The 23,021-nt window shown below is 42.0% G+C and overlaps 1 protein-coding gene across 6 annotated transcripts; it reads right to left on the bottom strand.

The window, feature by feature from the left end:
• Positions 1–1,485: 1,485 nt before the first annotated feature.
• On the bottom strand, positions 1,486–21,377 carry letm1 (leucine zipper-EF-hand containing transmembrane protein 1). Of its 6 annotated transcripts, none has more exons than XM_020108404.2 (15): positions 20,826–21,362; positions 16,132–16,189; positions 15,448–15,934; positions 13,042–13,185; positions 12,106–12,243; positions 11,640–11,843; positions 11,416–11,535; positions 11,105–11,236; positions 10,849–11,007; positions 10,510–10,626; positions 10,212–10,244; positions 9,242–9,376; positions 8,643–8,836; positions 6,642–6,798; positions 1,486–6,449 (listed from the first exon to the last, which is right to left on the bottom strand). In XM_020108404.2, exons 1-15 carry the CDS (start codon positions 20,902–20,904, stop codon positions 6,297–6,299), a joined length of 2,310 nt encoding a protein of 769 aa, XP_019963963.2. In that variant the 5' UTR covers positions 20,905–21,362; the 3' UTR covers positions 1,486–6,296. The 6 variants fall into 6 exon arrangements, with proteins under 6 accessions (XP_019963963.2, XP_019963964.2, XP_019963966.2 ...); XM_020108405.2 differs by having other exon boundaries at positions 6,642–6,780; XM_020108407.2 differs by lacking the exon at positions 10,212–10,244 and having other exon boundaries at positions 6,642–6,780; positions 20,826–21,377.
• Between the last annotated feature and the right edge of the window lie 1,644 nt (positions 21,378–23,021).

The following is a 23,021-nucleotide window of genomic DNA, read 5'->3' as shown; positions in this document are numbered from 1 at the left end:
CATATTTACATCGAACACACACTTTAAACTAGCGGAGAGGATTTAAAGGAGTCACATTCTCAGGTTGATGAGTTGAATCATTGTGATTAATGTAAAATGTTTTCGTGCTCGTAGGTTCACTGTCCTCAGACTGCTGCTGCTCCTCTCTTCAGCCTCTGTCTCAAACACTTGTTTTTAGCTCCCGTCTCTTTTGACACAGGGGGACGAGGGGTCACTGAACGGTTTGATTCCCATAAAAACAAATACAGTAGATGTGACTTTAAATACAATCGTACCTCTTATATATATATAAACATTTCACTTTTCTAAAATCCCTTTCCCTGTGCTGCCTTGAAATATATATCTTTTTCCATATTGTGAAAATACTTTAGAGCCTTCAACCCTAAATCTCTACAAATATCACACGTATAAAAACACGTTCATTAAGTTTCAGGGTATGAAACCTCTGATCTCTCAAACTAAACCACTGTGATCCAATCTGACGGAGACGAATCATCTTCGCGACTCCTGACCTCTGACGTCACGCAGCAATGTGTTCAAGAAGCTTGAAAAGAAAAGGAGCTGCAATAAAACCGTTATCGTCTCTTTGTCTCACATCCTCCTCCTCCTCCTTTATCCTCCTGCTGTAATCATCACCTCCTCATCAGCAAACATCAAACACAGGAACCCTCCCTGAAGCCCACACGCCTCCTGAGCGTTCGAGGCTGCGCCGCCATCGCCACCGTGAGCGAGCGGGTTTACAGACACGCTTCACCATCCTGACAGGCCTCCGGACAAACTCCTGACACCTGCCGGCTGAACCCAGCGAGGTGTGAATACCTTTGAATCCCTGCGGAGACGCGATGACGGATGAAAACGAGAAGCGGGAACAAACGTTTAAGCGGCTGCTTCCGCCTGCAGCTTTAAACGAGTTCAGGTTTTTACTCTGAAACCTGTTGGTGGGCGGAAAAACAACATTTCATGCTGGGTTTTTATTCAACGCTGAGGAATGTTCAGGGTTATTTTAATGTTGCATTTATCATTAAAGCAAAAACTATTTCTACGTAACACAACTAACTAATCGAAAATCTTAGATCCATGAAGATTTCCCAGGAAAAAAGTTAAAATACATGTTTAAAGAAAAAGTTCTTCTCTGACACATCTCATCATTGGATTTTACTAATGTGAGAAACACAACATATAAACAGAAACATAATAAATATAAATAATGGTTCATTGATCCATATCGAGGTCAAACTTTGAAACAATGTGATGTTAACTTGGAGTCACATGGTCCAGCCCTAATTTTATTGTGTTTCCACGTTTAATCTGTTGAAATTAACGTTTTAGACAAAGACAAAATAATAATAAGTCACATTCCAGCGGAGGAGGACGGGGGGGGGGGGGGGGGGTGTACACACACACACACATGTATGAGGTTGTGTGTGACGACACATGTGATGAGTGATGGTGGAACAGAACAAAAAAAAAACAAACCAAAGAAACTCAGGATCAATCATTATTTATTCAACACGTAGGATTAATTTCTGTCAATGATTCTTTACATGAACACAAAAGAAAAATGATGTTTGTCGGGTTTTTTTTTTTTCTACATTTGAGATTCAAATTCAAACTGAGATTAAATCCAGCGCCTGTTGTTTCCTGTGCAGCAGCTCAACAAAAAAAAAAAAAAAGAAAGAACTTTGGAAAATTTGATGAAATAAATAAATAAATAACACGACAATTATCTCAAAACAAAAAAAAACTCCCAATAGAATAAATCTAATATTGAGTCAATGACTAATAACTTTACTGCAACGTGTCGTCTCACCTTTCAGACTGAGAGAGAGAGAGAGAGTTGTCCCGACTTTGTTATTTGATAAATCTGAGGTTTAATATCACACGAACGAACAAACTCTTTTCTACGCAGCGAATGATTCAGACACGTAGCTAACACCTGGAGCTTCCTGTCTGAATCGTAGACCGTAAACAAAGATGGACGATACGGCAGCTCCCCAGGAGTGAAGCCGGAGCACCTTGATAGCCCCCTTGTGGCCGTCTGCGGTACATGTCACAAACCCCACCTCCTCCATGTTAGCGGATGAGACAAAAGCTATATAAGGTTTATATTAGTTATTTAAAGCGATACTGCGGCTCCACCCACTGATTATTAGTGAAGCCCAGACTCTAGCTACAGTTTGTATCCGGGATTTATTGTGGCTTCATTTCCAGATAGTGGAAGGGAGTGGAGACGCGTCGTCCATCTTTATTTACAGTCTGTGGTCTGAACACACCGTTAGAACAGGTTTCCTGCGAAATGATGGTGGCTGCACTTTGATTTAAGATTCAGCTGAATGTTTTTTGTTTTTGTCTCGATTTCACCGATTTCATTTTCAGTCTCGAGAACTTATTATGAACCTGAGCGAAACTCTGAATCCGTAAAAACAGACTCTGACTCCACATCGTGATTATCTGATCACTGATCCTTAACACGACACGCCTCCTCCCCTCAAGAGAAAACTCTCCTTTCCAGATATTCTACAAAACTAGCATTTTCTCCAGTGATAAAAAGGACGAGTGCAAAATACTTAAAAGGGGAAAAAAGTGGGTGCATCTCTCCTCAAAAAAACAATTAACTACAAGCACGTCATCCCCCAAATCAGCAGAACATCAACCTGATATCAAGACGAGAAGCAGAACGAGAAACCCTCTGTGCTTTGTTTTCCACTTCCACGCTGATATCATGCATTTCTAGAAGTATCACAATAGATTTTGACGATTCCTTTTCCTTCCTCAAAAAGACAGAAAGGAAATTAAAAAAAAAAAAAGAAAGGTACACGATGCATATACAACTTATTGCTTTAAATGTTTGTTCTTCTAGTGCACAAGCTCCACAACTCGACAGGAATCGTTTAGGACGGTTTGTTGTCGGCGATCACTGAACATTCGCGCCCTGAGTCCATCACTTTCAACACACACACCCACGGTATCAAAAATAAATCAAATAGTGCATCTTACAAAGTGGCCCGATACAGACAGCGAGTTCAAAATCAAACCAACGACTGATTCCAACTCTGTCTCAATGCTTCTTTATTGCCTCTTCTATTTAAAGACAGCAGCAGCTTCAACAACACAGTGCAACACTGCCCCCAGTGGTGAGCTGTGAACTCCACTCCTCACTGCAGCACAATCACAGACACTTTTCAGATTCAAGCAAACTTTTTTTTTTTTTTTTTTTTGGTCTCTGGCTTGTTGCATATTTATTTCAAAATTAAATCTTTTCCTCGATGATTTCTTTAGTGCATTTGGAGTTAATCGTGTTTAATAATCATATCCTGGTAGAATCTGGGGGAAATGACTCATATCACCAACTGTAAAGCTAAAATAAAATATAACTATATATACATATTGAGAAAATATAAAAATAATCATCGTCTTTAATCAAACTAAAGTGCCGAATACTTTCTGTGTCCAGCCTCTGAAATATACAGAACCAACCGAGCACGTCGTTCAGTCATCGAGGGACTGTGAAGAGCATTTATTCACAGATCTTCAGATGAATAAACTTGATTCAGTTTTCTCTAGAAAAAGAAACGTCACATTGGTGAAGGTGGAACTTGTGGAGTAAAAATGAAGATTTCAACGTTCACACAATTGTGGCCGATTAATTTTCCTCTGATTGAAGGATTTGGAATCAGGAGACTAGAGGGGATTGAAGAATATTTAAACATCATGACTCTGCATTAGTTTATTGTCATGTGAGGAATTTTGACTTATTTTTCATTTTACTCTTTAACTCTGGAAAGACAACAAATCTTCTGTCGCTACTTGTTCGCCGGGCAAACAGAAGACGTTACGTTACACAGGATTATTTGCATGCATAAATATTTTTTTGCGTATAGTCTCTTAATCCTCTGTGAGACCTTATTAAATCTAAATTCAATTCATTTGAAACGCTTCTTCACCGACACTGCAGCCCTGAGTACTGATCTCCATCAGTTACCCTGTTATGTGCCACTTTCTCCTGCTCCTGACCTTTGACCCCCTCCACAAACAGTGGCGGTGCTGCTCATGCTGCACGACGCTTCCCCCGAGCGCGACCTGTCAGACGTACCCGACTACCACTCTCCTCTGCCGAGCGTAACCGAGAGGTTGTCACAGCGGTCCTCCGACGTGTTTACACTGGCTGCTGATTAATGCAGCGGAGAACATGCCACGTCCCGCCGCAGCATCTCCAATCTAAACACAACCCTCCAGAGGAGCTGGCTGTGGCCCATGTATGGGGCGAGTGTTTACCCAGCGCCCATCAGTCTCACTGGTCGCAGGCGAGGCAGAGGCAGCGCTGGGTCTGAACCGGGACAGTGTCTTAATCATCCGCGTGTACGACAGCGGATTCCGGGAATATATTAAACGGAGGGTCGTCCGCTGAGCGTTATCTCTCGTACCACTCCGTGTCATCCATGTTTACACCTGAGCTCTCCTCTAGTTACTGCGGAGGAATAACAGAGCGTTGGCCCGACACCATAAAACTCAGCAGCAGCAGCCAATTCAATTCAGCAGATAACGGTGAACGAACCCTCACACTGCAGACAGCAAGACAAACAGCATCAACTGCTGCTTTGACAAAGCAACGTTCTGCTGTTCACCTGAAAAAGGATCCAAGGTTCTTTTTCCATCAAGCCTAAAACAAAAGAATGGGCCACGAATTCATATCTGAGCTGTAAAATAATGAATTTGAATGATTTACTTCATGTGCATTAATTCATTTAAAGTAGAAAACTACTCTTTGATGAGTTGACTCAAAGATCATGGTTTGAAAACGTCCCCTTGGACATTTTTCTTCATTTTCCAAACATATATGAAATATTTAAATGAATATGTTATGATCAAAATAATCATTTGTCGAAGCTGTGATTGAATTGTGCTGTCAGTGATGCAGCAGTCAAGCTGTTCGCAGTGTGGACGGCAACAACAGCTAAAATGAACGAGTCGCTGCATCAAGTAAGATCTGAAATCACTTGCTCCCGAGGAAAACGTTCTTCTCCGGACTCATCATCTAAAAATCAATTCATCGTCTTCTTCAACACCAAATACTACATTACATCAAGTTTAAAGAAAATCAAAGCTAAAAAAAATAAACACAATACAATCCTTAATATCTGTGTCAAGAGAAGGTCACTTTCAATTTAACCCACAACGGATGACAGCGATCGTAATACTCGGATTTAACAACCACACGAAGACGACCAGACAAACTCCGCGACTATTCTCTGAAGCTCGACAAACATGAAACTCTACGAGCCGCGGCATCAAATCGCCGAAGGTCCTGGAGACAACTATTTTAGCCGCGGTTACTAAAGTTTGTTTTGCAGGTTTTGGGATTAATCCGAAATCGTATTGTTATATGTGCCACGGTGCAACTTTGGCGTTTTAGAGCGCGCTGTGTCGCACACAGGAATAAACACGAAGAGCTCAGACAAAATATTAACACGTCAGAAGTGCAAAGTAAAAAGAAATTACAGTACAGTCATGTTTAATATTGATGCTTCTAACTTCAGTCCTTGGCTTTTTTAGAAAAAAACTTCAACACTTTATTTTAGGGGGAATGATGAAACCTCTGGCCATTTATTTTTAGAATGCATAAAATAGCATTTTTGATGTTTTGGGATGAATTTGTATGAATTTCGATGTCATATCTCATGAGGTCTTTGGTTGCAGCCACCATTTTAACATCTGATATCCAGCAACAATCTACCCGTCCGTGCACAATTCAGAGAAAAATAACAGGTTACGACGCGGGATTATGATGGAGGAACAAAATCAGGAAGGAAATAAACTGAGCGGAATGACGATAATGATGTTTACTGTGCAAACTTCAGGAATGAGCTCATCTCATTTCTATGTGCTGATGACATGAGTGAAATGAAAGGCAAGACGGTTCACCACAAAGTTTAAATGATTAAAGTCCAACTAATGCAGTGTTTCTGGGGCTGATTTTAGGGAGTAAAATATTCCTATATTGAAATATCCCCTATTTCTTTATCTTATGATATATATACATGATTTTTGATCTTTTTTTTTTTCCTTTAATGTTTGGAAAACAACTGTGGTGTCATCTCATTCTGCTCCTGCGGCTCATATATATATTCAAAAAGCCTTCTCTTCCGTTTTTAAACATTTTAGCAGGAGCTCAATTTATGACGAAAAGCCATTTTTAGAAGGCAGCTGTTACCTTGTGACTCTGTCTTGAATCTGGAGTCCAGAGTTTTCTCAACATCAATTTTTTTTTTTACAAGCGTCTGTTGTGGAAACTGAAACTAGTTGTTGAGCGTGGCTGCCTGCTCCTTCTCCACTTTGTCTTTGGCCTTTTCCTTCTCCACCAGCTTCTCCTCCTTCTGCAGCATCACCATGATGTCGGTCACCTGAGTGGTGGAGATGTCGATGTCCTCCTTGTCAATCAGCTCCACCACCTGAGATAGAGACAGACAGAGGGAAGTCAACAAAGACTAATCTGAAATATTTCAATAAGACAAAACATGGTTAAACATGGCGTCCGAGCGATAAAGTGGTTTTCATGTTGAGAAATAATGGAGAAGTGAAATCTAACGAAATACAAAATGCAAAACATAAATCAGTGGAATCATCGTTTGCAGTCGACGTACTTTGATGACGTCGTCGATGTCGATCTTCCCGTCCTTGTTGTCGTCGAGCGCCTCGGCGATGCTCTGCAGCTTGTGCTCTGGAATGTTCTGGATCTGCCGCATGACGTTGATCAGCTCGTCGATGCTGATGAGGTTCTCCCTGAAGGTATAGAACAGACTGTATACAGGAAACGGTTAAAAGATTTGACCGGACGTAAAATGCGGTGGAGAGGTCCGAGGTCAACATGCTGCATTCAAGGTTCCCAGATCACAACCAATCAAAGGGAGTTTAGAGATTTTTAAATTCACAACAGGTTAAATTTAGTTCAATTTTGTATTTCACCGTTATTTTTTCAAAGCTGATATATATATATATATGTATTATTTTAAACATATATATTGTATTTAAAGCAGCTCTGAGCAGATTCAAACAGCACGATGAATTAATTAGGTTATACTATTTTCCCAGAATTTACACAGAGCTCATGATACTTTGAGCTCAAAAAAAATGGTCACATCTCAGAACGATGTTAGCACATTCTCAACAAATCAAAATCAAGCAGATGTTTATATTCAAGGTGATATTATTCATCAAGGGATAAAAGCTAGAGCAAGGTCAAACTGGAGCAGAGCAACCAGCAGCTTGATGTCGGGAGGAGAAATGGAAGCTATGGATAAGCAGTGATTCCAGCAGCTGATGGCCAACAACCTTATTACAATGTTAGCGCGGGGGATGCAAGCAAATGGTGGTTCACCACAGTCTCTTACCTCGTGGCAAAGAATAATCTGCAAAATTTCAAATAAATTAGGAGCTGGATTTGGTTTCAAACTAAAACAATTTTCTTTTTTTCTGGGAAACCTTTTTCTTCCTTGTTTTATCTCCACCACCATTTTACAATGAAGGTAATGATGATGAGGAACATGAAGAAAGATGATGATGATGATGATGATTGATACAAAAAATATGAAGACTGAAAAGCACATAATCAAATTCTCAACCCACAAGAATTTAAAGAGAAACTATAAAACACTGTCAGAAATGTCTCATCCGTCACATCTGTCCTGAGAGATCCGATCACCGGTGGTCAGTCCGACTCAGCTGACGTCCTCTGACCCGCTAAACTTCTCAGAGCCCAAACATTGATTTATTTGCAGCCGCAGCCACAATATTAACAGTGACCGCCACATATCGACGTATTCTAAGCTGTCAGAGCTTCACGTATTGATTCACACAGCGAACCCATCTGTAAACACAGATTGGCTGAAAACTACAATATTTGGTCTTCAAGAACACAAGTCATGAAGTCAGGTCCAATCACAGGAGACACCTTCTGACGTCAGGTTTGAACAGACAAACTTAGACACCTGTGATTGGACCTCTCAGGACGGACGTTAACACAAAGCTTCACGTTCTTCACAGACACAAACACCATCGCTTGTGAAATGATGCAGAAGCCATGAGACAAAGCTTTGTTCTTAAAGGAACAGTTCAACATCGAGGGAAATGTTTTCTTTCCAAAATGTGAGATAATGAGACTGATGACAATCTTATCAAATATATTAGAAGTATTACGAGACAGACAGAGATATAAATATGACTTATATACTGTCTTTCTGTATCTGTTTACAGATGCATGAGCTATTTTACAGAGTAAACGATGCAGAAATGTAATTGAATTAAGAAAATAAATATATTTTGACATAAAGTTCATAATATTTGGCTGCATCTGTATTTGAATTCTTATGTACAGTTATTAATAACTAAGTTTGTGGTTAAACTGTAAAATATAAAGCCTCAATTATTTGTGGATGTGAAAACGTTCATTGCTAATTCGTTGGAGAACTCATACATACTTATCTCACGCTGAGAAAGAATCTTGAACGATATTGAACCGTTCCTATGAAGGGTAAACCCATCAGAATGCCTAAGGTTGTTGAAATCAGAGGAATCTGCTCAGGTTCCTTGCTGCCATCCCAATAATGTGCTTTAGTATGAGTCACCAGTTGCAGTTCAGCTCTTACCCAACAGGTGGGGTGCTTCCGCTGTCCATCCTCCCGTCCAGGATGACCTTGTCCTTCTCCAGCTCCAGGATGATGTTGTCGATGCGGCCGATCATTCGGTTCACTCTCTTCGACAGGCGCTGGCTCGCCTTTGACTCCTCCACTGTCTTCTCCTGGCCGCTCTTGAAGAGCTCCTTCTTTATTTCCTCCAGATCCTGGAGGACGCACAACGTGACCACAGATGAAATGCAGGATGCGAACACCAAAGTTGCTCCGGACATTTAACAGAACTTTTCCTGCCGCTGCCCCGAGTGAAAAATAGCGATTACATTTCCAACGTCCGACTGACGCAGAACTGGAATAATACAAATAACTCAGCATGAAAAAAGAAGAGCCATACAAGTAATAAATAAACATTACGTCTAAGAGTAGCTTCTTCACCTACCATCTCCAATGAGGTTTTAACAAAAACACTGAGTCCTGCCACGTTCCTCATATGTGAAAGATAAGTTGATAAAATATCTGAGTTCATCTGTTTATCGCTGATTCTGAGACGAGCTGCAGAGAGACATTTGATTTGAATGGACAGATTGTCTCAACAGTGAGTCAGAAAGAGGCACCTCGTTGTATTCTTGAACGTCATCCTTCAGCTCTTCCAGCTCTTCTTTCTCCAGAGTCAACAGCCTCTTCTGCTCCTTCAGCTTTGAGCAGGCGTCGCTCAACATGTCGATCTCTTCTTTGGTGATCTCCTCATCCTGAAAGATTCAATCCAAAATATTTGATTATCCACCAAATATACAGTAAAAAAAAAACTGTCTAAATTAAAATAGTTATAAGGACTAGATAAAAGATGAAGGTAACGATAAACACAGTAGCTCATGTTCATGTTTTCCTTCCACTACAGACTCCACAAAACGTGTGTTCTCTTAACAGGAGCCACTCGTTTCATATAAAACCACATAAGAATAACCCAAACACACAGAGTGGATGACAGGAGGGAGGTTGGAGAGGAAAGAGGGAAACTCCCCATGACCCCAAAAACATGGAAGGAACTCTGTGGAGCTACAAAGGTTGTTAGACGAGAAAATAAAAGGTTGAACCTGGGTCAGTAACGCTGCCTGGGAGGATTGACAAGGATCAGGAGAGTCCATACAGATGTGGGTCAAACAGAGGCTGCAAGTCTTATTTGGCATTTGTTTAACCACACAGCACCAGAGGAGTGAGGTATAATCCAAAATAAAAAGTTTTATTTTAGGTATAAATTACAAAAAACTAATCCCATTTGTGGTCGGCCTCATTTTCTCCTGCTCTGCTTTCCAAAGACAACTAGCCTGGCTGACGTCACCATCTCCTGCTGTAAACCTTGTATTTAGGGTTCATATCCTTTCATTCAGTTTTCAATCCGTCTGAACGTGAGATCAAACAGTCGTCGAAAAGGGTAGAAAATAAAATAAAATGCCATAATTACACGCAAGTACTGTTTAACCCACATCTGGGTCTGCTCAGAGGGAGACGGGGAAACTGTGTTCAAAGGGATCAACTGGAGTGGACGTGAGGGTCGTTCGGGAGGAGACAACATTAAGACCTGACCTGGAAACACAGGAAAGTCTGCCACTGTTCAAACTGTGCAGTACAGAAGACAAAGAAGTGATGGAGTGAAACGACTGAGAGATAAATAAATTACTCAGCAAATAAGAAACAAATCATTTGTCGATATTAAGAGTTAGCTAAGGGGGTCCGTGACACCACTGTTTAAAATGCTGATGCTGCCGAAAGTAAATTAGCTTTAATTTTCAAACAGCCGCTAAATGTTCGCGTGAAATATAAAAAACGTGTCCAGCGTTTTACACTCTACTGATTTCACCACCTGTACGTGTAGAGGTGTTACCTTGATTGCCTCTATGACAGGTGCTGTATCCCTCAGTATCTCTGAGTGAGCGACCATGTCAGCCTTGGACATTGCTGCCTCTGTCTTCACCCGCTCTGCTTCGAGCTCCAGCTCACCCTGCAGCGCAAGAAACATCAAGAAACATCAAGAAACAAAATCTAACAACTATCACTTCAGACGTCTCTGGAGCCTAATTTGCTATTTAGTCAAATGTTCTGTATTTTATTCAGACAGATCTTTACCTACCAAAAGAAAGACAAGTGTCAAACAATCATTCAAAATGAGGATTGTCTTTTTCTACAAGGAATTAAAGACAGAAAACACACGAAGCATCGTTACCCTGGCGACCTTCTCCGCAGCGTCAGCCAACCTCTCCATCTCACGGTCCTTGTTGTCCTGGCGGATGGCCGCCTCCTCCTGCAGCATCGTCTCCACTTTGGTCTTATTGTCGACTTTGGAGAGCTCCATCTCTGCCACCTTCAACTGGGCCTCCTTCGTCTGGGGAGGAGCGAATGATGCAAGTGACGAATGAGCGGAGCCACTTTTTAAAACTGAAACCCTTCTTTCATTATGTCTAAAAGTTGTGTTCACATACCACCATCTCAGGGAGCGTCTGCAGCGTGGTCTTCAGCTGGTCGGCAGGAGACAGCGTGTCGGGCAGGAACATGGCTCGGGACAGCAGCAGCAGAGAGGTGGGGATCTGCTGGTTCAGATGCAGCTCCAGCCACTTCAAACATCAGAGAGATGAAAGTCAACAGATGAATAAAACCTCTTTTAACGTGAGTCACCTTCACTGTTTCACTCAAATCACTGAATCGAACAATTCAGCATTTTTATTTCATTTGTCGTGAAATATTCAACCCAGACCAGAGAGTAAACCCATCCTCTGGTCGTTGTTGTTGTTACCTGGATGAGTTGCTCTCTCAGTCGATCTTCTGTGACGCCGAGAGATCTCATCCCTCTGGCGCGACAGGCTGCCTGCACCTCGTTCACGTTCAGACTCTCCACTCCTTCCTCAGCTATGAGCTGCATAAACAGAGCACAGAGGTTTTCATAATTCACTCCCACTGAAACAGACCAGGTTCTGATTTTAAAGAGGAAATGTTTCAAGTTCAGGAAGAACTCCGAACCTTGTCGTCTGCACGGATGGCCCTCAGCTTCATGATGAGCTGGAAGCGGAGGAAGTTGTTGGTCCCGATGGACTGGAGCTCCAGGAGGCGGCAGAGAGCCACCAGCTGAGGTCGGGTCAGGTTATCCAGAGTCAGCTCGTCCTCAAACAGCTTGGAGAACTTGATGATCTGCTCATTACTGGGACGTTCACCGGAGTTGCGGATCTACAAAGATGAAGGAGACTTGTGGATCACATCTGAGGTCCGATAAAAGTCTGGGAGGTGGAACTACTTCAAAATAATCTTTAAACTAAGACCTAAACTATCTTACATTTATCATTTATATTACAGCCATTTTGACTTATCTATGTATCATTCAGCGTATAAGTATATACACAGCAGACCAACCGACATTTTACTGTTTCCACTACCAGGGGGCAGCACTGAGCCTATTCTCTCTCTGGTCTGAACAAACACGGACACCAACCTTCTGGAAGAAGGTGGAGAACTCCTCCGTCACGTCGCCCTGGGCCGCCTTGTTCCTCAGAGCGATCTCCTCGATGGTGTCCTGCAAGAACTTGGCCATCTCCAGTTTGACCCTCAGCTCCTTTTTTAACCTCTCCTCCTGAAAACGACAGAACGGAAAATGAATAAAAAAGAATAATCTGCGTTCTTCATAATAACGGCGAAAAAATTTGATTCTCTGTCAATTAGTTTTTAAAAACATTATCAGCTCTTTAATGAAGGTAGTTCAAATTTAGGAAATGTATTTGTATTATACCGTCAATACTATGTCTCACAGTGTAATTCTACTTCCATAATCTGTAACAATACCTCCATCATCTATAATCTGTTGTGTTTTGTGATAAGCGTAAGAAAAACACACAAAGTTTTTGTAAATAAACCCACTCGGATATTTACGTAGCATTGATTATTAGCATGAGCATATAAACGCACATAAACAGTGTGGAACAACAGGTCAGGATTAGACTGTAATTAGGATTAACTGTTGTCAGGGAGAGACAGTACTCTGATCACCTCATCAGGATCTCAGGTGAAAGTTCATGAGAAGGATTAAGATTTAAATTTTATCTTCTTATTTAAGGGTGAACACTTGTACAGTCGCTGATCCAACAGTGTGTGGGACACCGTGATATTCAGTTTGTCAGGAAACAAGAAAAATAATCAGCCAGTAACGCCATAATAAATAAATCCAATATTGTTTATTGTATTGTTATTTGATAGTCATCTTAATTTGAATATGTCACATTAGGCAGTAGTAAGCTAATTGACACTTTAAATCATTCTCTGATATGTATATATAAATAAGTAAAGTAGCTGCAGCCCTATAAGCCACTGTGTCTCAACCCACACTGATATGAATAATCAAGGTCTCATGCATCTTGAGCCCAGGTTTCTTTACCTTCTTTGACTGTGTCTCAAAGGTGGACGGCAACATGTTGGGGAAGAGTTTCAGAGCTACGGGGAGCAGGAACTCCATGAAGGGGACGATGATGAAGACCAGGAAGGGAAGAAGTCGGAAGACGTCTGCACACGTTCTGAGAAACTGAGGAGAAAGTGCAGAAAAGTGGCATGAGGACAAGAATCTTTTTCTTTTCAGAACATCGAAGTAAGTGTCTGCTTGGTGAACATTTAGGGCCTCCAGCAGGCTGTAGTGTGTGCGTGCCTCCACCAGGGGGAAGTGTCACCAGAGAAAGCTGTGGTAACGTTTGCCTGGACTTTTGTCTTTTGGCACAATCAGCTCCTCTAATAACAGTTTCAACAGTCAGCAATTTTAACTCACACCACCACCACCCCCCAGCAACTGAAACCTCCTAATTCACTGATGCATCATTTGCATGGAGCTGAAAACCAAAGTGAACATTCTGACTCAGAGGATTTTAAAAAGAAACGTCCACTGGAGCCAACAGGAAGCACGTTTGTTCAGCGTGGACCTGAACAAACCTCAGAGTGTGGAAGGGGCACGCAGACACTAGTCTACTTCATTGTGCAGCTGTCCGACTGTGGCTTACTGACCGTCAGCGGGACACAATCCCAACCAACCGTTTACAGAAACCGGCGCTGAGGGGAGACGGCCAAAACACGAGTCCTCCTTTCTCGGCCCTTTCCACCTGCATGTCAGTGGACCAGTAGGGTGAAGGATTTAGGGCCAGCGTGAGTGAAAAGGCCTTTGTCCGCAGTTCCATTGACATGTATATCATCTCCCAGAGTTCCACATCAAAGCAGGGCGGAGGGGGTGACAGATCAAAATAGAAGGAGCCTTAAACGGAGGCCTGAGTATTGTGAGTGAATATGAAAGAAGGAGATTAAGGAGGCAAAGCCAGGCCGGGCCTGATGAATGGGGTGTAAATGGGTTCGGGGACATGCGCTCCAAGGGAGTCAGCTGCATTTGAAAAGGTGCAGATGGGACGGTGGTGTGGGTTTAATGCAAAGGAGGGGGGGGGGCAGTCAGTGGTCATCATCAGCACTGACCAGCAGCGATTAGCACTGAGCCTTAATTTCCTCTGTTTCTTTAGCTGATCACACAGCCCACACTTGATGAATCGTAAATAAGTTAATTAAACCGTTTCCTGTCTTTCAATAGAAACATGTTGTGATGTAATAATATTGTTTAAGCACAGGTTAACTAAAATGATGTTTTATATATAAATATGTTATATCAAATAAACAGGAAATTTAAGTTTTGAAGCCAGACACGAAGCCAAAAATCTAAACTTTGAATCTGTATCTCAGCCGCAGATTCTCGAACCCGGCGAGCTGAGGTGCGGTCGACCTGAGGCAGAGCGTTCACAACGTTGCCAGTCTTTTCCGCTAAGTCTGTACCATCCTGTACGGCACAGGAACACGGCACCAGTAAGTAAGTGTGACCCGGGCTGACCTTCTCACCTGCCCTGAAACGTCACCTGTGTGCCAGCGCCTGTATCAGATTACTGCAGCGAGCTCTGGGCCTCGGTCCAGCGGCTCGCTGCCCTGAATGTGGGACGAGCGGGTGCCGTGAATTCAGAGCAGGTTTTGTCAGAGACGATGAGAAGAGTCCGTTGTGGAAACGATGTTGATTTTACTTGTTTACTTGCTGTGTTTACTCTGCATCTGGTTTAAATTAGTGTAAAACCTGGTTTGTATGAGTAAATAATGTGGTTAAATCCTCAGCGGAAACTTCATTACAACAAACAACCAATGGGGTGTTTTACTGTTTCTACACATTTCAGTCAAGTTCCATTTGTATCATATTTTAGTGTATGACATCAAACAGCTGCTGTATCACCATCAGTCGCTGCAAACTTTTCAGAAAAAAACCAGATACTTTGATTGTGTTTCTACTAAAAGTTTAAGTTCTAATCCGCTGCAGCCGGTACAACAAAAACTGGGCGAAGTTAACCGAGGACTTTTCTAATCAAAGCGACAACACGTAAAAGCTTCAACCTCAAGAGCTTTAATCAGGCAGCACAGCAGCAGCGGGCGCCTGGTGAGTCAACACTCAGCGTGCCGCCAATTTCTATAATTGATCCCTTTAGGTTTGAGAAGCTGTGGATTAAACATTATAGAACAAGATGTCTGAGCTGTCCGTCTCCACTCCGTCATTCCTGAGCTCTACACTCATGCTGGTTGTCCACAGTGTAAACTCTGAGTCATAGCGGAAACACGTCTTTCCTTACCCAGTGGCTGATGGCTCAGTTCTTTCCATTTCTCTTTCTGGTCTAATAAACTGTCCAGTAATTCCCTTTAAGTAACACATCATTTTAACGGATTTGGTCTCCAGAGAAAAACCTTCACCACTTCATCTACGTGTCCTCCCTGCCGGCCTCACCTGTCTCCTCTCGCGTCGGGACAGGACGTTTCCGTTCAACACCCTCCACAGCATTCGCCCGGCAATGGTGGTGTCAATCCACAGTAGCCTGAAGCCGTGGTAGTAGTGCTTGACTTCATCCACCACCCACTGTCGGACCGTCCTCCTCACACGTTCTGCATCCAGCGTGGGACTGTACACCGGCCCTCCTTCCTCCAGCTTCTTCTTGTCCTTTATCGAACGCAGGGATTTCTCCACCTTCGAATCGTCCCACCTCCTCCTCGAGATGTGTATCCACCTGACTCCGGAGATGTCCTGGGCCCGTGCTATCGTCCACTGGGCCCCTGCTGTGATCGCAGGTTGCATTGAGGGGGAGGCCCCCAGCAAAAAAGGGCAGTAGAGCCGCTGTGAGTCCGAGCTCTGGCAGGGGCCCACATTTCCATCTAACACAGGGAGGTAAGGACCGAATGGAGAGACGTGGGACAAACTTCCAGGTCGTCCATCAAGTCTAAAGAAACAACAGGGTGAGGACATCAGGAAGAAAAGTTCAGACGAAGATTCAATCACACATTTTACTTTAAATTAAACACTGACGGCTTTAGACCAAAAAAACCTATTAACACAACAGAAAAATGTGAATATGGTTTCTTATTCTGATTTTTATATTCAGATGTTCTGTTTAATCCTCATGCTCATTCCACTTACATCTGACTGGAGAGTCTGACGGCTGAGCAGTTGAAACAGGCACCATCTTGTCGTTTCCCTGAAAAGAAGGAAAACGGATTTGTTTTGAAAGGTGCAATATAAATTGTCAGTAGCTTTGTCACTGTTTCTCAGGCTTTATGAATCTGTAACTTTATCACTGCTTAGCATGAAAATCTCTGGAATAAAGTTTGATGAAGAAAATCACTTCAAAGTGTTTATATTTGCCTTTCACACTATAATCAAGTTCAGGTCATTTACTTACAGTTACTAATGTTTAAATGTTTTAACTAATGTGTTGTGCACGTTGTCCACAGAATAAATTCAGTGTATTGTTTCTGTGAGAGTATCTGTGCCTCAGTGGCCATAACACCCCCACCCTCCCTCAGTGAGGCCCACGGCGGGGCTCCAAAGCCCCAGAGGCCACTGTCAGGGCGAAGTGTGCACATGCGGAGAGAGGGCGGAGTGGTGAGACCCTTCAAGCCAATCATCAGAGAGCAGATGACGTAACCACACCCTTCCTCTGGTCCTCACATGGCCGGCTGGAGTAAATCCAGTAAGGCCTGGTCGAACATGTCCGGCTGTGGCCGGCAGCCAGTACGACGCAGAGTTTACTGGAACACAGTCACCTTTGTGGCAGAAGCCACTGCAGCACAGAGAGAAATCCCTGGAAATACAGCAGATTACCTGACCCTGACCTCTACTGTTCTCCTGCACTGCACACACATCTAACCACCGTGCTTCCTCTGTGAGCGTATCCCCACCCGGGGGGGGTTTCAGTATTGGTTTCATGCTCAAAACACTTTCACTCCAAGTTATGTCACATTAGGTTTATAATTTATCGTTAAATGTCTTTTAACAGCATGTTTGTTGAAATAATTTTCAAATCATAAATTACATTGAAAATATATTGTAAATACAAACTGTGGCATAATAATAATAATAATAACAACTGCATTTGTATAGCACTTATCTAAACAAAGTGCTTCACAGGAAAAATAATACAATCCATGGCTAGAAGAAGAATAAATTATAATAAAAAGGTAATTCAGTTAGATTTGAGCCACGCAGCAGGTTGTTGTGGAAATGAAAATAATAACTTTAATTGTACCTTGGTGTAATCAAGTATTTCAGCCTATTAATCACAAGAAACGTTAAGAGAGGCTCAAAGTAAATCTGACTAGATAAAGTATATAATCTATGTATATAAAACTGTGTGACACTCCTGAAAATGAAAAGTAAACATAACATGACTTTCATTTCTGTGTAATTGGTACGTTCTCCTGGATTACTCTCAGTGATTTCAGTAAGAAACAAAGCTTCTAACTACAACCTGTGACATAAACGATTTGTTTCAGGTTCGGGCAGGTGTGGACAAATGTGGACTCGCTAGTTCTCGGTGGAACTATTTTTGTCCCGTTCCGCTTGAGAACAAGTCAACAATTAGTCAAAGCTAAAGCAAGAAACCACATCGTGTATTTTATGTCACCTGAGCTAACGTCTAATCAACACGTCTGTGAAGTGACAATTTCAGCAAATTACAGGAATAAATCACAATAAAAGTAAACTTGAATTTACGACTTATTTTGATTTGGTCTTGACCCAGAATAAACTCTGGGGTCTGGTCATGGAGGGTCAGAACTAGGTCACACTACCCCTTCCTGCCTGCTTCACTTTTGGAAAGCACAGCTAACTTGTGAGTGACCCCCCCCCCCAGCTCTGAGTGGCAGTAAATTCTAAAATAGAAGTCTAATAAAACTTCCATAATTAACCTCGTGAGCAGTAAATAGCCACAGAGAGGCCTCCAGTCAGTCCCTGTACGTGCTCCTGTGATAAGGTTCAATCAAGAAGCATCAATATTTTCAACATCAGCAGCCTTGCAGACAAAACAAGCTGTTTTTCAATTCACGGCCTAAAAATCTGCATCTTAGGTAAATTACCATTCGTTTTGTGAGCAGCTCACATGTTTGAATCTGACTGACGTGGAGGCAAGAGAAGAACAGGACAGTTTGTAGGGCTGCGTAATTGGTTTATCAACTGGACACCTCCCATCGTACATTTCTTAGCGTTAGAGCCAGAGCGACAAAGAGTACAGACGAGAGCTGTAAATCCATGGGCCACGGTGAGACTGTTTCTTCGCCTGCATCGACTTTCATTATATATATTTGTTTAAATCGACTTGAAAACAAAAGTGACTCAAAACAAGCTGAGTTGTTTAAGGGACACAGTGAGAGGACGAGCTGAAATCCAGACCGTGGTTCACTCTGTTAGGCTCGGCCTTCTGAGTATGTAGAGGAGGAGGTGTCAGGCTTTTTGGTGCATCCATAAAATATGACGTTGTAGGTTCATTTCTTCTCTCTCAGACCTACTGACCATTAGTGCAGACAACTGAGACTCACATTTTCAGCCGTCTCAGCTGGATGAACCACATAAAACAAGTAAACATATCGCTCCATATGTTGTTCTAGATGCCTCTTGACATACCGATAAAACTGGAACTAGGTTTCTACCGTATCATTTAACGCTGGGTTAGATAATGCTCTAATCTTTACTACAACTGACCTACAGCCTCTGTTTAATGACTGCTGTGCTTCCATTGTGCAAAGACAGCATGGTGGTCAATGTTCAGGAGTCACAGCGGCAGTGAATTTAAATTAACCCGATCAGAGCTGGGATTATCATTAACTGATTATTGTTAAAATGTTCCAGCCTCTGTTTTTTGTGCAGTGGGAGCTTCATGAGACTCGTGATTGTGACCAGGTCCTGCGAGCTCAGACATGAATAAGCAATGAGAGAATTAACCCTCTTACTCAGGTGGAGTTATAAGAGGCAGTGACCTTTCTTCATGGAAGCAGAGCAATTTGTCTGATAATCTGGGCCTAAAGCCAAGAGCAGGGTCTCAGGTGGTACGGCCAAATCCCCGTCATGAGCCTATCATCTATTTATAAGCACAGCTGTAATGCACCAACGTAAATACAAACATTTCTGAAAAAATAAATAAATCTGGGGCATTAATGTCTCCAGTCCCTTAACTGTGCGGCTATGACACACCTAGAAACCAAACAATGAAAGTGCAAAGAGACGTATCACTTTCATATCACACTGGTTATACAACAGGTACACTGAGAGGCCTCTGAAGAACGTGCACTGATATGGAAATATACTGAGTTGCTCTGGAGCCACAATCTGTTTGAGCAAAGACCAGTAGAAAGATAGTTCAACACAAAATAAAAGTACTTCTCTTAAGAGAGGGACATTAATAGAACGAGTGACGTGGGGTTTAAGATTACAGCCATTGAGGTTACGATTATTCTAAAGTGTGACTGATATAAAAATTACACTAAGATGCCATTTTAAAAACCCTTATGACAACAAAATGTAATTGATAGTTTAACATTATAGTTTAAATAACTAAATAGAACAGACAAAAATACAACCAAATGTAAAGAACTGTAATTTAAAATGTTTATACAATACTTTAGGTAGAATATAAACATAAATACGCATCTTTTCTGCATCATGTATTATCAGTGAATCAATAGATCGGTTGGGTTCTAAATTATTTTTCATATATTATTCAGGTGAGTAATAAACTGTATATAGCCAATCACTCTATCCTACTGCCAACAGGATTTATAGAGTGAATAACCATTCAGTAATGTCTGTGTTTGGCGACTACAGTGTGTTAGAAAATCGTTATTCTATCAATCAATGGAACAGTCACAGCAGCTTTAGTTGAACTGAACCAAAAATGAGTTCAAATGTCAGCAGGAGACGCTTGTGAGGGAGAAGCACAACGTTCCCACAATGCATCACCATTATGCTGCAACTCATCGTTTCACAACAAACGGACGACCGAGAAAAACCGACGTAAATCGAGACAAACTGCCGAACACCCACACAGACAGACGCATACATTCAGCTCACATCTCACGTCTTCATCACTCCATCAGACATTTTTCATGTTGTCAAACCCTAATGATCAAAACCCTCGATGATCTGAACCACTCTTTAAAGATAGAATACTACAAAATAATAATAAATAAATAGAATTAACTAAACACTGATATTTGCACGTGGGAGAAACGCCATCTTTATTTCTCGTTGTACGGTCTGAACAACAATAAAGTTCACTTTGACCTCGATGTTTTGGATGAATTGAATAAAAAAAAAAAAACCTGCACAGCTTCATTCATGTTTAAACAGGGATGTCTTGCTGATGCTGAATGAACACATGGAAACCTGTTCCCATGGCAACAAGCATCCTGCAGCAGAGAGGGGAGAGAGGGGGGAGAGGAGAGGGGGAGGGGGGGGCTGAACAGAAGATGGCTGTCCTCAGATAACCTGAATCCCAAATCATGTTTGGCTCCTCACCGTCAAAACCGCGAGGCCTTAAACCGCTGATTCACGCGCGGCGACGACCTTAAAACCCCCCGACGGACCCGCGGCAGCACCGACCGACGCGGGTCGGTGATTGATTTGTGGATTGAACGAATGATTGGCAGGGTCCCGTTCTGTCCAGTTACCTGCCCCGGTAACCTGGAAACATCCGCGCTGACCGGGGGAGACGTGACACCTCCGCATGCTAACAACACCGAAGCTAGGTTAGCTCAATGTCATCAAAACAAACACAGGCGCTCCACAACAAACAAACAAACAAACAAACAAACAAACAAACACATTCAGCTCATCGTTACCTTTGCGGAACTCGTTCTTTAAAGACCGGGACGTTTTCATTAGAGGTGCCCGGGACCTGGTGAACAGGATCGAGGCCATGAGGAGTCTCTCTGTCCTCACTGGTTTCACTTTACTCACAGGCTAGTTAGCCACTTAGCTAGCAGCGGTCTGCCGGGGCGGCGTAGGTCGTGGAGGAGTTGCTTCTGCGGCTCCCGTGAGTTCACCGACGGGCTGCGGGGAGAGGAGAACACGATGAGACCTGACTCCGGGTCATCGCATGTCTATGAGCTTCTCCTCTCTGGTTCTCCTCTGGGATCCTGGGATCCTACGGTTTATGGTTCTCCTCTCTGGTTCTCTGGTTCTCCTTTGATCCTATGATTCCCGTGGTGCTCTGGATCTCCTCCGTGGTGCTCTGGTTCTCCTCCCTGGTGCTCTGGTTCTCCTCCCTGGTGCTCTGGTTCTCCTCCGTGGTTCCCTGGTTCTGCCCGGAGGTTCGTCTGTGTTCCGCGGTGACAGCGAGCCGGGGACAGGCTCCAGAGTGACGTCACACCGCTGTCAGTGTTTTCTGTGAAGCGACCTGAGCTGTGAGGGGAGCGCGACACTTCCGGTGGGTTTATAAAGTAAAATGATATCAAAATAAAACAAGTTCAATTCAATTAACTTCAGTTTACTTTGCTTAGCTTAGCTTTAATGTTACCTTACACTCTATGAGACAAATTGTGATTTGTGAGTATGGGCTATACAAATATAATTTGATTGAATGATTACTTTACTTTAATTTACTTTGCTTTACTTTAGTTTACTTTGCCTGACTTGACCTGACTTGACTTGACTTGACTTGACTTGACTTGACTTGGCTTTACTTTACTTTACTTTACTTCAATTCACTTCAATTCACTTCTTTTCAACTCGTGTCACTTTGCTTTACTTTTAGTCTCTTTACTTCAACTAATTTCAATTCATTCAAAATACTTTATTGAATGATGCAGAAACAAAGTTTACTCATTTCCACTTCCTTCGATAAACAGTGTTATTAAGGACGTGGACGTTTATCATGATTTACTTTAGTTATTACTTTTTTTATTTATTAATCTTTTATTATCATTTACCAGGATTATTTTTGTAAGGTGATGTTTACCAGAAGAGGGATGTATTGTTCCAGTAGGTTTTACACCACCTACTTTCATTTGTTGGTATTTTAAACAGTCACATGATCGAATAGAAACGTTTCACCAGCACCTGATGTTTTTCTTTCCACACTGTGTTACTAAGGATCAAACCTGGTATTGTTTCCATGCAAAGTCCTCAACTACTCAGGGGCCCCAAACCATGAGGGGCCCCCCAAACCCTGAGGTCCCCCCAAAGCCCCAGATTCCTTCACCGATTTGGTCTCTTTGATAAGTGTGAAGTAAAATATTATCTAATGTGAGTCCTGGATCATTAGCGAATATATCTGTACGTGTGTCTGGGCCAGTTTTTAGTCCTTTACTGTTTTAGTTTATATTGTTCTCCAGTGGAGTATATTATTAAGTATTATAATATTAAATACAAGGAAACAAGACAAGGTCACAGAGGTTCTATTCATATTCACAGTATGTGTTTCATATGAGGACACTTACATATGTTTACTGAGACTTTGATTAGAAAAGTAGTTATTTTAAAACTTTAATGATCAGTATGAACAAATACTAATAGATATATACAACACAGAGGATGACGAAGATAAAGATGATGAAGAGGTGAGAGGACAAAGTTAATGAAGAGGATAAAGATGAGGAAGAAGAAGATGAGGATGATAAAGATGAATATTTAGATGGTGATGATGACGATGATAAAGATGAAGATAAAAAAGATAATGATGAAGATGAGGAAGATAATAAAGATGTTGATGATGAGGAAGATGATGAAGATAAAGAAGATGGTGACGATGAATATAGAATAGAATAGAATGCCTTCAATGTCATCACACAATCAAGCATGGCGAAATTACAGATGATAAACATGACGAAGATAAAGAAAATGATGATCAAAAAAATAAAGATGGTGATGAAGATGATGAGGAAGGTGATGATAAATATTATAAAGATGCTGAAGATGATGATAAAGATGCTGAAGATGATAAATATGATGAGGAAGATGAGGATGAATATGATAAAGATGGTGAAGATGATAAAGATGGTGATGAAGATGATGAGGAAGATGATGATAAATATGAT

This window comes from Paralichthys olivaceus, chromosome 12 (genome assembly GCF_024713975.1).
Source record: "Paralichthys olivaceus isolate ysfri-2021 chromosome 12, ASM2471397v2, whole genome shotgun sequence".
Lineage (NCBI taxonomy): Eukaryota > Metazoa > Chordata > Actinopteri > Pleuronectiformes > Paralichthyidae > Paralichthys > Paralichthys olivaceus.
This window is presented reverse-complemented; position numbering and strand designations above follow the sequence as displayed.